Here is a 14,650-nt window from a genome sequence, read left to right on the forward strand (position 1 = left end):
TTTTTACTTTTACTTCTTTACAATGGCCGGCGTTCCTGTCGTTACATTACTGGGTTTAATTTTAATTAATGTGTAATTTATAGAGAGATTATTGAATGGGACTTTTACGACAGCAAAAGTTCACACAGTTCTGCGCGCTGCTGTCACAGACTGTCACTCAATCACTGCTGCAGCATCAAGCGCTACAAAGTGAAACACTTTCTTCACTCCACACTGTGAAAAAAGAATAGTTTCGTCATGCAACACCAAGACAAGCTGATATTTCAAGATTAAAATCACAGCTTCAACTTAAGGCAGCACGCCGAGGTAAGTTTTGACTCTATGACAACGCAGGCTTTTCTGTGACATGGTGATGGTCATTTTCAGGGTGATTCTGTAAATATGGGCTCTAGTGACATCAGTTTTTAAGTGTACATTTTTAAATCAGTGCAGCAACATATCAGTGCGCTTTGTCCCACGTCCCGCATGTCATGAGCAGTATTTACGCATTTACCCCGTGCCCTTGCAGGTGTACTGGAAACTACTGCAGCTACTTCGGGCGGATTAACTGTATAAATCCATGTAAACATCCACATTAAGTGTAAATGCCTTTTGCTCTGCCGTACATGTGATTTACAACTGGAGTGCAAACAGACAGCATTTCTGAGCATGCAAAGCAAGGGGCGTGCTCATGAGAGATGTGCGGGCACGAGGCAATCGTATAGCGAAGAGAGTGGCTGTGTCCGAAATCGTTCACTCATTCACTTTTTCCTATGTAGTGCACTATATCTCAGCAGTGAGTGAACGAAATTAGTGAATTTGGACGCTGACGTATACACAAAGCGTCGGATCTCTGAGGCTGTCGCAGAAACAATGTCACATATGCACTTTTAAAATACTTGGGCCTTACTTGTTATTCTTATTAAATAATATATTAATACAATAAATCTTCATTCTCTTTGCCATTTTTTATATATTTGTTAATATAAAGAGTAAACACATTTTATCAAATGTACATTATTTTATTTATTTATTATACTTTAGTATCTTTAAAGTCCAATACAAGCTGGGTAGCGTTTCCAAATTATCATAACCTACATGTTATAACCGAATATTTAATTCATCCACAGAATATAAATTCCACTGTGTGCGGTCTCCTGAGTTAAAATAATATCACCTCAGTGAATTATTTAGAAAATTAATAATTATTCAGCTTAATGGCAAAATTCTGTATAAATATAAATGAAAATGTATCTGTATGTTTTGCCTCTATATGTTATTATGTTAATCAAGTAATGATTTGTCAAAAAGTAATGTAATACACTCAGCATGAAATAAAAATTGCAGGAGTGAAGGAAGCAGTAAACTCCCAGCTGGTACGTCTTCCCCCCGGTGGATTATGGGTAATTAACCGTCATCGAGTGTACATCAAATGTACAATTGAAATTAGAGTGCATTGTGGGTAAGAATGAGTGAACAAATGTAGGGATCGAGTGGCTCACTCAGAATTCAGACACTCCTACAAAATGGCGGACACCCGAAATAGCGCACTATATAGTGGATAGGGGGTGGTTTCAGACACAGCGAGTGTTCAACGACCAGGGTTGGTGCCCTACGCACTAGGCTGCGTACTCTGCATTTAGAGAGCAGCGGTACTGCTATACAGAACTAATGATCTAAATTCTTTTGACAATGAAAACTGTAACTACACTGAAATAAGAATCCACAGAGGACTTTAAAAGCTAAGACATAGCAAAAGTAAGCATTGATAAAGCATAATCTTACTTTTCACGTTTTAACCGTAATAATTACTAGAAATGTTTCCATACCTCTCTTTTTACTGACAAATTCATCCAGATCTGACAAGAGCCCTTAAAGGGATAGTTCACCCAAAAATTAAAATTCTCTCATCATTTACTCACCCTCATGCCATCCTAGATGTGTATGACTGTCTTTCATCTGCTGAACTCCAATGAAGATTTTTAGAAGAATTTCTCAGCTCTGTCGGTCCATACAATGCAAGTGAATGGGTGGCAACATTTTAAAGCTAAACAAAATCACATAAGTCAGCATAAAAGTAATCCATAAAACTCCAGTGGTTAAATCAGTATCTTCAGAAGCGATGTGATGTGAGAATGTGTGGATGAGAAACAGATCACACTTTCACATTCTTCTTCTCGTGTTTTTGGTGATTCTTCTCTGCATATCGCCCCCTGCTGGGCTGGGAGAAAAATGTCTAGTAAAAAATTACAAATATTGATGTTTCTCATTCATACCTATCATATCGTTTCTGAAGACATGGATTTAATTACTGGAGTCTTATGGATTACTTTTATGCTGCCTTTATATGCTTTTTGGAGCATCAAAATTTTGGCACCCATTCACTTGCATTGTATGGACCTACAGAGCTGAAATATTCTTCTGAAAATCTTCATTTGTGTTCTGCAGAAGAATGAAAGTCACACATCTGGGATGGCATGAGGGTGGGTAAATGATGAGAGGATTTTCATTTTTGAGTTAACTATTCTGTCTAATATCTCCTTATTGTGTTGCATGGAAGAAAGAAAGTCATACGGGTTTGGAACAACATGATGGTGAATGATGACAGAATTTCCATTAATAATAATAATAATTATTATGTAATACATTTTAAATGTGTATTATGTAATGGAATATAGGGGAGTTAACGTCTATTATGTAATTTGTGAAGTAACGAGTTACTACTTGAGTACTCTTTTAAGTGAATACTTTCTTACTCTTACTAAAGTTGTAGTTAGTACTTTTACTTCTACTTGAGTAATTTTTTTTAAGTAATTGTACTTTCACTTGAGAACAGTTTTTGGCTACTCTACCCACCTCTGCAATTAAACTGCTGTTCTTTCAACAGATGGTTCTGAATGATTTTATATTCAAAAAGAAACTTACCAAAAAGTGTTTTTGTACATGGTACCAAGGTAATACCATGGTCTTTCTTTAAAGGAATATTCTGGGTTCAACACAAGTTAAGAAGACAGAATTTGTGGCATAATGTTGATTACCACAAAAATTAATTTCTACTCGTCCCTCCTTTTCTTCAAAAAAATCAAAAATGGATGTTACAGTGAGACACTTACTATAGAAGTCAATGGGGTAAATTTTTAAAGTCAGAAATGTGAAGTTTATAATTTTATAAAAGCACTTACATTAATTCTTCTGTTAAACCTCTTGTATTATTTGAGCTGTAAGTAAGGGATAATCCAAGGCTAGGTGTGTGTTAAACAATTTTAAATGCACGAAGCGGAGGGCGGTTGCCTCCGCGAAGTGCATTTAAAATCGTTTAACGCACACCTAGCCATAGATTATCCCGCTTATACCATGGTCACTTGCCAGGATTGTTTAGTTACAGCTGTCATTGATTTTTTGCAGTGCAAATTATAACTGGAAGAATAAAAAATAACAGTTAATTTTATTTAAGGGCTGTTAAATCTAGAGCTCTGCCTATTTAGACACAGAGAAAGTAGTGTGACCACACAATTGGTCAAATTGTGAATTTAAATGCACAATCCAGAAATAATAATATCCTAGTGGACTCTATTGGCTATAGGCGGCACTGAAGGCGGAACTTCAGCACAGCAACATAACATACACAACACATTACAGTTTAAATCGTCTTACATCGCCTTACCGCACAGTGAAAGACACATTTAATTGCTCCTTTTTTTCTTTCATTCACCCTCTGTGCAAAACAAGCTGAATTCCATTATATTAGCTATGCTGATGAAAGTGGTTAGAAATCATGTTAACACACATATAGTTTATGTCTTGTGTCTATACTTTTGAAACAGTGAGTATTTTAATGTTTACAGATTGACCTCACTGACTTCCATTACAAGTGTCTCACTGGAACACAGATTTGTGCTTTTGTAAAGAAAAGGAGGGACGAGTCGAAATTAATTTTTGTGGTAATCAATATTATGACACAAAAACTGTCAATTGAGCTTCACTTTAAACCCGGAATATTCTTTAAAGTATCCTGAAGCAAATAAAATGGTGCATGAATATGATTATCATTCACTATTATGGTATGTATATGAGGACAAAAATGTCCCCATAATGAGTGTTATTTGTAACATCTGATCATACATATTATCGAATAACACATTAGATATAATTACTCAGATACTGAATGTATTTTATAAATTGATAAAAATGAATGGAGTATTTGACATAATTTTTTTATGATCTGAAAACATTTACATAACAAAGGTAAAATTGCCTCAATGTAAAAGTTCATTTCTGCCACTAAATGACTCTGTCCCCCATTTCAATACTGAGGTTCAACAAATATCAACATAATGCTTTGCATAAAAAAACTGCCATTTGTACCTGACAGTTCTCATTTCTCAAGAAACCAAAACGCCAACAGACATTTGGTCATGTTACCATGGTAATACTATAGACACTGTAAATTCCATGTATATGGATATGGTAATCATTGAGTATCAAAGTGTTATTATTACCATCACTGTACCATGGTAACAACATAGTACCATAACAGAAGTACCATGTGATACTGTCATTGTACCACCAGAGAATCATCAATGTGTGCTGCCAGAACAAACAAAAACATTAAACATCTCAAACAACATCACATAACGATATGAATGATAATGTATATGTATGTGTATGTGTACACGTATATTGTGTCACCATACATGTTTTGTTGTTGGTTTTTTTTTTTTTTTTTTTTTTGGTGCATTACTAGCAGGAATCCATTATTGGTCTAGTAATATATTGATTATATATATGCTTTATAAATAATAATAACAGGGTAATAAAGTCTTCGGAAAGAAAACATGTACATCTGTATGAATGTTCAAACAAAGAAGTAACCAATGTGTACGGGCGCGACAGAACTGCTGTTCCATGAATCAGACACACACACACATGTGACCGCGTGCATCAGATTGAGCATTATCTTACCTGTCGACAACATGAATAAACTCCACCGATCAATGTGCTTATACAGTCTTACGAGCGCTGCGATGCACATCCATCACATCAACGCTTCACGCACCTTCCGCGCAGAAACATAATTCCCCACGGACGGACCATACAGAAAGATAAATACGACATGGTTTCTGAAAGCGCTAGTTGTGTTAGCAGCAGTAAGGAGATTGGGCTGGACACGCCCACACTGCGTCACGTCACTGCTGCTGCTGCCATTCAACGACATCGCTCTGTTATTATAGAACACGTCTGCTTCATCATTGGGATCAAGTATCTAAATAAATCTGAAACAGACTCACTTTCTCAAATCTCTGTATTTGTTAAGGTATAGTAAAAATAATAACACAAATCAGACAGACTATTATTACACTTTAACGAATGTCTATGTATAGAGTCATTCCATGAAATGAGTAGCCTATAATTTCATCAAGTGCATTAAACACAAAAATCTGATATTACGTGTCTTGCAAGCTTATATATAGTAATTCAAATTTAATTATGACCTTATTATAGCCTATCAATTATTTTATTATTATTATTCATATTATTTATTTAATTTCTACTTGTCCGTACAGTCAGTCATAGAAATTCTATTAGCAATGACTTTTTTCCCCAATCAAACTAGCACAATCACATGTTTATAAAAAACATTAAGATTCAATCATTCATCTGCCCATGAGTTTTGATTGCACAGCAAGTTTTGAGAAATCCTTGTCCTTTTCTTCTTCTTCTTCTTCTTATTATTATTATTATTATTATTAGTTTTTTTATTTATTTTGTTATGTTGTTTATCTGAGTATTATTGGAAACTTGTGTGAATGCTCATTTTTGTAGTCCTGAAAATGTGTTACTTCTTTCTCAACAATTAAAAAGGGAAAGGCAAGCCATTTAGCGCTCAGCATCACAATAGTGCATCATCAGGCCTGCTGGTTGCTAATGCAATAGGTGATGAGAGACTTTTGAATTTAGCCAAAATATTAATCAAATCAGATATTGAAGGATCCCAAATGAAAGACTAAACAACAGGCTCATACTGTATATAAATTTGACTCAGTGGAGGAGTGGAGGATGAAGTTGCTCTGAATGAATCAGCTGAATCAACATTTGTGTCCAAAACAAAGTCCCTTTAAGGCCAGTCAGATCACTTTGTGGCCATGTTCATAACGCTTCCAGGCGATATTTTCTATGGATACATATCCAGCTTCTTTCTACTTGAATGAGGAAATACCCTACACTCGTTCTCACCAACAATGCACTCTGATTTTTATGGTGTTATATTTGTGCCACAATTCTGCGTGCGCAAGTCACAAAATTATATTTTGCTCACGCGTGAACTCGTTTTCTAAAGCAATGTATCTTCTTGCAAAAATTTATTCATTTTGAGCAAACAGTCAGTTTTGTGCTTGAATAAAGTTTATTTGAATGTGAATTTGCACAGAATTCTGAAATGTATGTAACTCCATCTCTCCTCATACCCACTCTGCATGTGCTCATAGCTTTGAAGTGATGGGTTGATCATGAACAATTTGATCATTTTGAACAAATCTTTTATATGAGTTGGAAGAACGAGAAGTCTCGATGTCACGGATCCACCGGACTCCCTCTCTCACTCCACACTCCGCTCTCTCTCCCTCACTGCCGACACAGCACTCACACTCACCTGAGTTTTGATCACACGCACCTGCCCATCATTAGTGAATAATCAAGGACTGTGTTTATACCCAGCTTTCACACACACTCTTGGTCTGTTCTCATTGATGTTTGCTCAGAAACTACGGACTTCCTAGTATTGACTAACTTACCTGTTAGTACTTACCTGGTGTTATATTCTGTGGATATTTATCTCGTTGTTCTCCTCGTCTGGGTTTGTGTGTTAGTTCCTCTGGTTATGGTCCAGTGTTGTGACTCTCCTGCTTCTTCAAAGTTACCTGCAAGGATCAAAGGACTGTTGTGAGTTATCTGAGTCTGTACATCGCATTATTTCCCTGTCTGGAAATTACTTACCTGCTGTTTGCAACACAACACTATCTAGATTTACTCACCTGTTATTTACATTGCTTTTTCATTCACCTGTTCAATGTTGAGTCCATATCGCTGCCTCCGTGAGTTTCTCCGTGACAGAAGAACAGACCACAAAAAGGACTCAGCGGGGGCTTCCAATATTCCACTAACACCGACGAGCACAATCATTAGGATCATGGAGCCCCTCAGAGCCCCTTGCCATTATCGACACACTGGACAGTGGAGGTCACTCCTATCACCACGACCCCCAAGGTAACTCCTCTCCCAACATTCCCCCTAAATAAATTTTGGGGGAGGGCTAACCCTCTCCAAGCTCCGGTTGTCGATTCCCCGTCAACGGCAATGACCACGGAGGTCACATTCTCCTCTTACACTGTGGGTTATGGCGGGAACCCCGGGCCGCTACTGTCCCAGAGCCAACGCCTGTAGCCTCGACCGTCCCGGAGCCAACGCCTGTAGCCTCGACCGTCCCGGAGCCAACGCCTGTAGCCTCGACTATTCCCGCAACAGTGCTCCCAGCTGTCTGGAAGAGGAGGAGAAGAAAAAGGACTCCTGCTCCCCAGCTGATGCTAGCACTTACATCCATGGAGGTCAGTTCCCAGTCACTACCAGCTCTCTCCGCCCCTCGAGCCTTCCACGGCTCTGCCTTCCGTGGCCCCGCCCCTCGGACATCTTCTGGCTCCGCCTTCCTTGGCTCCGCCTGTCGAGCCTCTCCTGGCTCCACTTGCCTTCGTCGAGCCTTCTATGGCCCAGCCCACTTCACCACGATCTCCACCTCCTGAATCTCCAATCCCTACTCCTGTTGCTCCGCTTCTGGATCCGCCTATGGCCCTTCCTCTTCTGTTGGTTCCGTCCAGCACGATGGCCCTTTCTCCTCCGCTGGCTCCACCCAGGACATTAGCTCATCCTCCTCCTCCTGATCAGCCATTTCCCTCCCAATTCACCAGCTCGACCATCGCCCCCTGTGACATCTCAGACAAGGGGAACTTCTGACCCTCCGACTCCTCCCAGGCTTCCTGTCCCTGCCCTGTGACTTGTTCAGTTTATGTCTTAGTTGTTGAATCTTTATGTTCATACAAATATTTACACATGTTAAGTTTGCTGAAAATAAAAGCAGTTGAAAGTGAGAGGACCTTTCTTTTTTGCTGAGTTTATTTATACATATATATATATATATATATATAGGAGTAACATAAATGTCAGATTCTGTTGACAGCACACATTCAAACTATATTTGAGTGCACATTATTTATTTTTTTGCTCAAAATGAATTAATATTTGCAAGAAGTTACACTGCTTTACAAAACTGAGTTCAAGCACATGCAAAATGCACACAGAATTGTGGCTCAGATATAAATCCATAGATTTTGAGTGTACAGCCGATGTACACCCACAGATGCTATACAGCCCACCTTGGCTGACCGAGAAAAATCTGCAGATTTCCACATAATAGCAAACTGTCATTCATAAAAGTTCGACACATTCCCCACCCTTTGCATGTTTGTTTACAGAATATTTTGCATAATTTGATGATGCTTTCAGCTACCAGTAAGAGCTTAATTTAACACATTTTACTATGTTTAAATACCTTTTGCAGATTTTCTCTCAAAATCAGTGGAAAATGCAAAAAAAAAAAAAAAAAAAAAAAGACCACAGATTCCGTCAGGGCCTGCCTGTAGGTAAAGTATTCGTCTAATCCAAGGGTATTCTAGGCGGTAAACCAGGAGGACCCCTAGAGGTCCGCGACGGTACTGCAGGAGGTCTGCCGATTATTGTTTGATCTGATATTCTTTTGTGTGAAATAGAGGTTAAACAAAAATACTCCAACCAAAAACGAATGTTTAATTGTTCCTCTCTCATTAAAATTAATTAAAATTACAATGTAATGTACAAGTAGGGATGTCAAAAGTGCAGAACGGTACACGTCGTTAGAAAAACAAAAAAGATATACCAGTACTGGTAGTACTCACTTCAGTACCCATGCGCTCTGAGAACCAATCTCAGGAGAAGAGCACTAGCAGCATGCGGTTAATGTGCTTCATGGTCAAAATGCCTGTCATCCAAAGGCAAACAGTAGGGTGAATGCAAGCAGAGAAAAACAGATATTTCTAAATATGGGATCTGTGTCTTTTGCGTAACGTTCATCTTTTTAAATAGGCTAAAGGAGTGAGTGTGTTCAATAGCATAGTAGCTTTTTTTGCTATGATTATTTTAATGAATTTGCAATGTTAGTGTCATACAAAGTATGTAAATACATTTATATGGTACTAGACATGTTATTTATTATAGCCCAGGTTTAAAATGCAACACATTTTATACAGATATAACAGGGAGTCCCTTCTCCATCTCTTTTTCTACTATTATTGAATGATATTGTACTTTAGTACTGTTATGCGACTGGATGAGGGCGCTTTTTGGTCTGTTCCTCACACAAAGCTATCGAATGACTTCAGAACTCTGAGCACGAGTCATATGGACGACTTATATTTTAGTTTGACAGCCCCTGGGCACCAAACACTGTTATACTATGAAAACAGACTGTTAAGATTCTCCAAAAATCTCCTTTGTGTGCGATGGATACAGGTTTGGGATGACAAGTTTTTGGGTAAACTATTAGTTTGTGTAATCTGATTTGAATTTATTTGATTTGTATTGTAATCGTTCACTGGTTCTTGAGACAAGGGAAAAAAGCATGTCCCATATCTTTACATGAAATTAGTTTTTAAAATAGCAACATTTCCACTTTGAAATTAATCAGAGGCAAACATTAAAATGTTTTTCAAACAAATGTACCATTTCATTAGATTTTCACTTTATCAAAATTATGACATTACATCACTTTTATTAGAAACATTTATTTTCTTTCGGTTTTGTAGTCTGTTTCGTGCTAGTACTCAAGAATTAAGTGTTATTTTGTGAAAAAAAAGTTAAATACCACACACATACACTTAGTTCCATTTGAAGACAGTAAATGCAACTGGTATTAAACCAAACTGCTAAATGGTAAATTGCTTTATAATACTATTGTTAGTTTTGTTGTAGATATTTAAAAATAAAGTGTTTTTCTGAAAGATAAATGACATAAATGAAAAAAGAAATAAACAAAAGAGCAGGGGCGCAACTACCCATTTTCGCGGATGTATGTGATACCAACATTGGCGCCCCCCTTTCGGTCTCCATTGGGGTACGGTGTTCCTTTGAACCTTTTTTGGAGAAGTCCACTTTCTCATCAAGACACAATAACTGACAAAATAGCCAGAAGCTACATCTGAAAGTGCTTCATCAGAAACCACCTTGTCCAACAGAGGAGATAAAGTGGGTCTTGTTTATGCTCAAGCATCAGCTGCTCACAAGATGGAAACATCTTACCAAATCCGGTCAAATCTATATCACCTTTGGCCATGAAAGTATCACAAAATGAAACAGCAGGATGATTGTTAGAACTTCTGCCTTCAACTTGTCAGCGTTTTAGCAGTCATGGCATGAGTTGTTACACAAACAGGAAAAGTGTCTGGATATGCCAATTCAAACTCATCTGGACCATCTGATATGAGAGGAAAAGATGTTACTGGAACAGCTAGCACTCTACTCCAGCTAAATAGTTCCCTAAAATGAAGGACACTCCATAAATTGGAATATGGGAATAAATGGCAACTACAACCTCCCCAGAGACTAAATCTGATTGGACATGTATGTAATGTAAGGGTATAGACAAAATTCCTTCACCAAAGGCTTTAACAATTACCTCAGTACCCTGAGCAGACTTTTCAGTAAATGGCAAGACATCATGAAGGATCACAGCTCCTGTATCCCTCCATATCTTGATGGGTTGCTTAGTCTCAGGAACAGAAGTAGACAAACAAAACCATCCATCAAGAAAGATGACGAACAAGCCAACTCACCTTTCTTGGGTGGAACATCAACAACCGATGATGCCAGAGATTAAACTTGGCAAGGCTTCTTACAATATAAACAGACCCTTTCTGAGGTGTAACTACCAGAATATATTTTCTTAGCAATTGGTGAGGCAGGGGACAGTGAGTTTACATATCGGAACCTATTGAACAGGCCTTTACCCTTATACTCAGTTTGCCTTTAACTAAAATTTGCCTTATGGGTTAAAACAAGCTCATCTGCGAGGATGGCATCTTGCTCAATTGCCACTGCCTTCTGCTCATTCAAACAGACTGACACTGCCTTAGGCAGACAACTTTTAAACTCAAGCAAAATGAACTGTCAAAGTTGTTCTTTGGTTTACACCTTCTAAGATGTACACCATCTATCAAACAGTTTCTCCTTCTGTTTCCTCAGGAACCAACTCATAAGCCCTCAAGATGGCTGCTTTGACCTCATCATAATCACTCTTTTCGAGGCTTAAGATGGAGTACATTTCCTGTGGCCTGTTGCATGAAGCCGGCTTTAGTGGCTAACCAGGTAAATTTGAGTTTAGTTAGAGCAGACTGGACACCAATCAACAGGTTGATTAAAGGTGAGTTTCCAAGTAACTGCAACACAATACAGTTTAGAAGTGAAAGTGCTCAAGACATGAGCAAGAAAAGCAAAAGGGCATAACACTATTGCTAGTAAAATAGCAAGTTATAATCATCGATTCAATGTAAGTACAACACAAAGCCATCATAAATACAGAAATATTCTTATTTATACTATTATTATAATGATATGAGTCAGGGGAGGGGCCTGGGAGGACAGCCTCCTCCTTTTACATTTCCCTTGTGATTAACACTATTTAATGCTAAAATAAAGGACTACATCAATGGTTCAGTCTTGAAAGGTTTAGTAACAAAAAGCACAGACAGACCACAGGGCATTTGCTTTAAACAAAGTCTTCTCTTTAGGCATCTGTTATATGTATACAGGTATCTTTTGTATGTCTGTTATGTTGTCAATGACTCACAAACTCAACACATGTCCACTTTAGTGATTCAACAGGTGAGTTCAGTCCTTGTGCTGCGAAGACCATGAGATGCTTAATGCTCTCCACTCATCGGAAATGGAAAGTGACTGATGTCACACAGTAACCAACATGCTGATTGACTGACTTCCCAACATTGCTGCCCCCAAATATGTTAACATATTTGCTCCTTTTAAGGCATTGTCAGTTAGGGGGAGCAGAGTCATTGATTGGTTCATTCTTGTTCGCAAGATTTTGGAAGAGGGATTATTTGAGCAATTGGCCAGGTATAAACCTTATCCTTTACTTGGATTTCCACTGCTCTAATGTCATCATCTGAAGCAGGAAAGGTTTTAACTACCTTACCCATCAACCACATGGCACTTGGCAACTGTGGGTCTACAATCATGACTACAGTACCAGTGGAAATGTCATCAACATCTGAATTGCCCTTAGTGGTAGTGTTGAATAAAGCTTAACCAAAACTGATCAATAAGTACCTGGCTTTGCCTCCACCTCCACCCGCCATGAGCTCTGTGGCTGGATACACTACTGGTGGTAGGGAACTATCAGGCTTCCCTATGAGCAGGTAATTGGGAGTAACAGGATCAAAGGCAGCTACATTGGAAGAAGTGTACCTCAGAGGCTTTCTATTTAGGATCCCCTCAACTTCGGTGAAGATTTTCCGAAACACCTCTTCTGTGTCTACCTGTGAGCCGAGGGTGGTACAAAGGGCACTCTTTTCTGACTAAATCTCTCTTTCTCAGGCACCAACAATGTGTGGGGCATTTGGTGGGTTTAAGTGGAAAGATATTTTCTGCTTGGCCACTTGTTGCTGAAGCTAAGAGCTGAGGGATACAAAGGGCTCTTTTAGCTCTCTTTCTCTTTACCATGGAAGCTGGTGCCCTGATCTGAAAATAATTCACAAGGTGTACCAGAGTCAGTGTCTTTGGAGATCTCCCATCTCTTCTTACAGCGTCTGCCTATTTTAATTTGAAATGGCCCAAAACAGTCCATACTAGTATTGTAGAAAAGTGGTTTATGGAGTCTCAGTCTGGCTGGTGGCGGATATGCCAGATATGACTCCAGTCCTTATGCACGATGCAGACAACCACCAACTTGGGTGAGCTGGCAGAACTCATCATATTCTGGTGCCAGGGTTAATAGCCAACTGGCTAAGTGTACAGGCCTCTTTGCTGTGAGAAGTCTATACTCCTCAGGGAAACTGTCAATTTGTGATTTGTGGAGAATGAGCATTATACAGTATTCTTATGGATTTGTACCATTGCCTCTATGAGCTCACTCCAGAAACTGTAGGTAGCAGGTTCAGGTATGTTAGGGGCAGTAACTTCTTTCATAATTCCACGGAAAATTCCCCTGCATTGCTCAGCTTTATCCTCAGGGGCTTGTATAATGTAGGAGGGGTGACTGGCCATTCTGATTCAAGTCTGAGTATGTATAATGGACATACCTGTTCAGCAGTGACAGCTCTGCAAGGGTTTCGCCTCAGGTGGGGTCATCTGCTGGGTTGCTATGGGAATCCACATACCTCCAGATACATCCAGCAGTTAGCTCCTGGATCTCCGCTATCCTCATCCCAACAAACACTTTGAATCTGTATAATTTAGAATTTATCCAAGCAAGGACAGTTGTGTAGTTTGTCCACATGACTACTTTACTGATTTCCAAAGTGGGCTTAGTCTTGAGGAGTTTGGCCAGTTAAGCACCATTCAGGGCTGAACACAACTCTAGTCAGTGAATGGAATGCAGTCGTTTAGGGGCCACTCTGGATTTTGCCATAATAAAGGTGAGCTGGATTTGGCCTTGGTGATCTTCTGAGCGTATATAGGAGATGGACTCATAAGCCTGATCAGAAGCATCACAGAAGATGTGAATCTGTCTTTTAGATCTAGACTGGTCAGTATCTGAAGCCACAAGACAACAAGGCAAGGTAATTGTGGCCAATGTAAGGAGTTTTCCTTCCCAGTCATTCCATGATTTCAGGAGAACCTCAGGTAATTTAGGGTCATACCCTTCCTGCTGTTTATCCCATAACCTTTGGACTAATACTGTAACTCGTGTGGTAAATGGGAGGATAAAGCCAAGAGGATCATACTGGGTTGCCAATACTCTATAGAGGTGATACAGAGTACATTGTCCTGGCTTTACTTGGCAAGGTTTACTGTATATCCAAGTGGATCTGATTGACAGTGCCATCTCAGTGTGTCAGTTCGGTCTTGGGATAAGATTAGATTAGATTAGATTCAACTTTATTAACATTGTGCAGAGTACAGGTACAGAGCCAATGAAATGCAGTTAGTGCAGAAGTGCAAATAGCAATATATATATATATGAGTATATACAATAAAGATTTTTATGGAGTGCAAAGTTATGAGGTAGAGAAGCAGAGACCAGCTCAATGCAAATGTCTATGAATACAGTGCAAGGTGCAAATGAAGAAGTATAAACACTGAAGGTGCATTGTACAGAATGAAGTATAAATATGTAAATATATATATATGGCCGGTGACCATAACAGTGCAAGTGGCATCAAGAGGTAGAAATTATATGCAAAGAAATGTGCAAGGGAATGTGCAAAAAAAAAAAAAAAATGTAGTCTAAGTGGGATGTAGTGCTCAGCACCTGAGTTTAGAGTTCAGTAGGCTGACAGCTGAGGGAAAGAAACTGTTCCTGAGTCTGCTGGTGTGACAGCGAAGACTCCTATAGCGTCTCCCAGATGGGAGAGGA

At 38.9% G+C, this 14,650-nt stretch overlaps 1 protein-coding gene across 1 annotated transcript in view; it reads right to left on the bottom strand.

Annotated features, from left to right (window-relative positions):
* The window catches only part of LOC127415172 (E3 ubiquitin-protein ligase MIB2-like), a 140,746-nt gene extending 135,629 nt beyond the window's left edge, over positions 1-5,117 (bottom strand). The window contains exon 1 of the mRNA XM_051653791.1: positions 4,942-5,117. Within this exon, the coding sequence (XP_051509751.1) occupies positions 4,942-5,011 (70 nt within the window). The 5' untranslated portion in view covers positions 5,012-5,117. The remainder of the gene's footprint in view (positions 1-4,941) is intronic.
* Positions 5,118-14,650: the final 9,533 nt, after the last annotated feature.

The sequence above is a fragment of the Myxocyprinus asiaticus genome, chromosome 24 (assembly GCF_019703515.2).
Source record: "Myxocyprinus asiaticus isolate MX2 ecotype Aquarium Trade chromosome 24, UBuf_Myxa_2, whole genome shotgun sequence".
Taxonomy (NCBI): Eukaryota; Metazoa; Chordata; class Actinopteri; order Cypriniformes; family Catostomidae; genus Myxocyprinus; species Myxocyprinus asiaticus.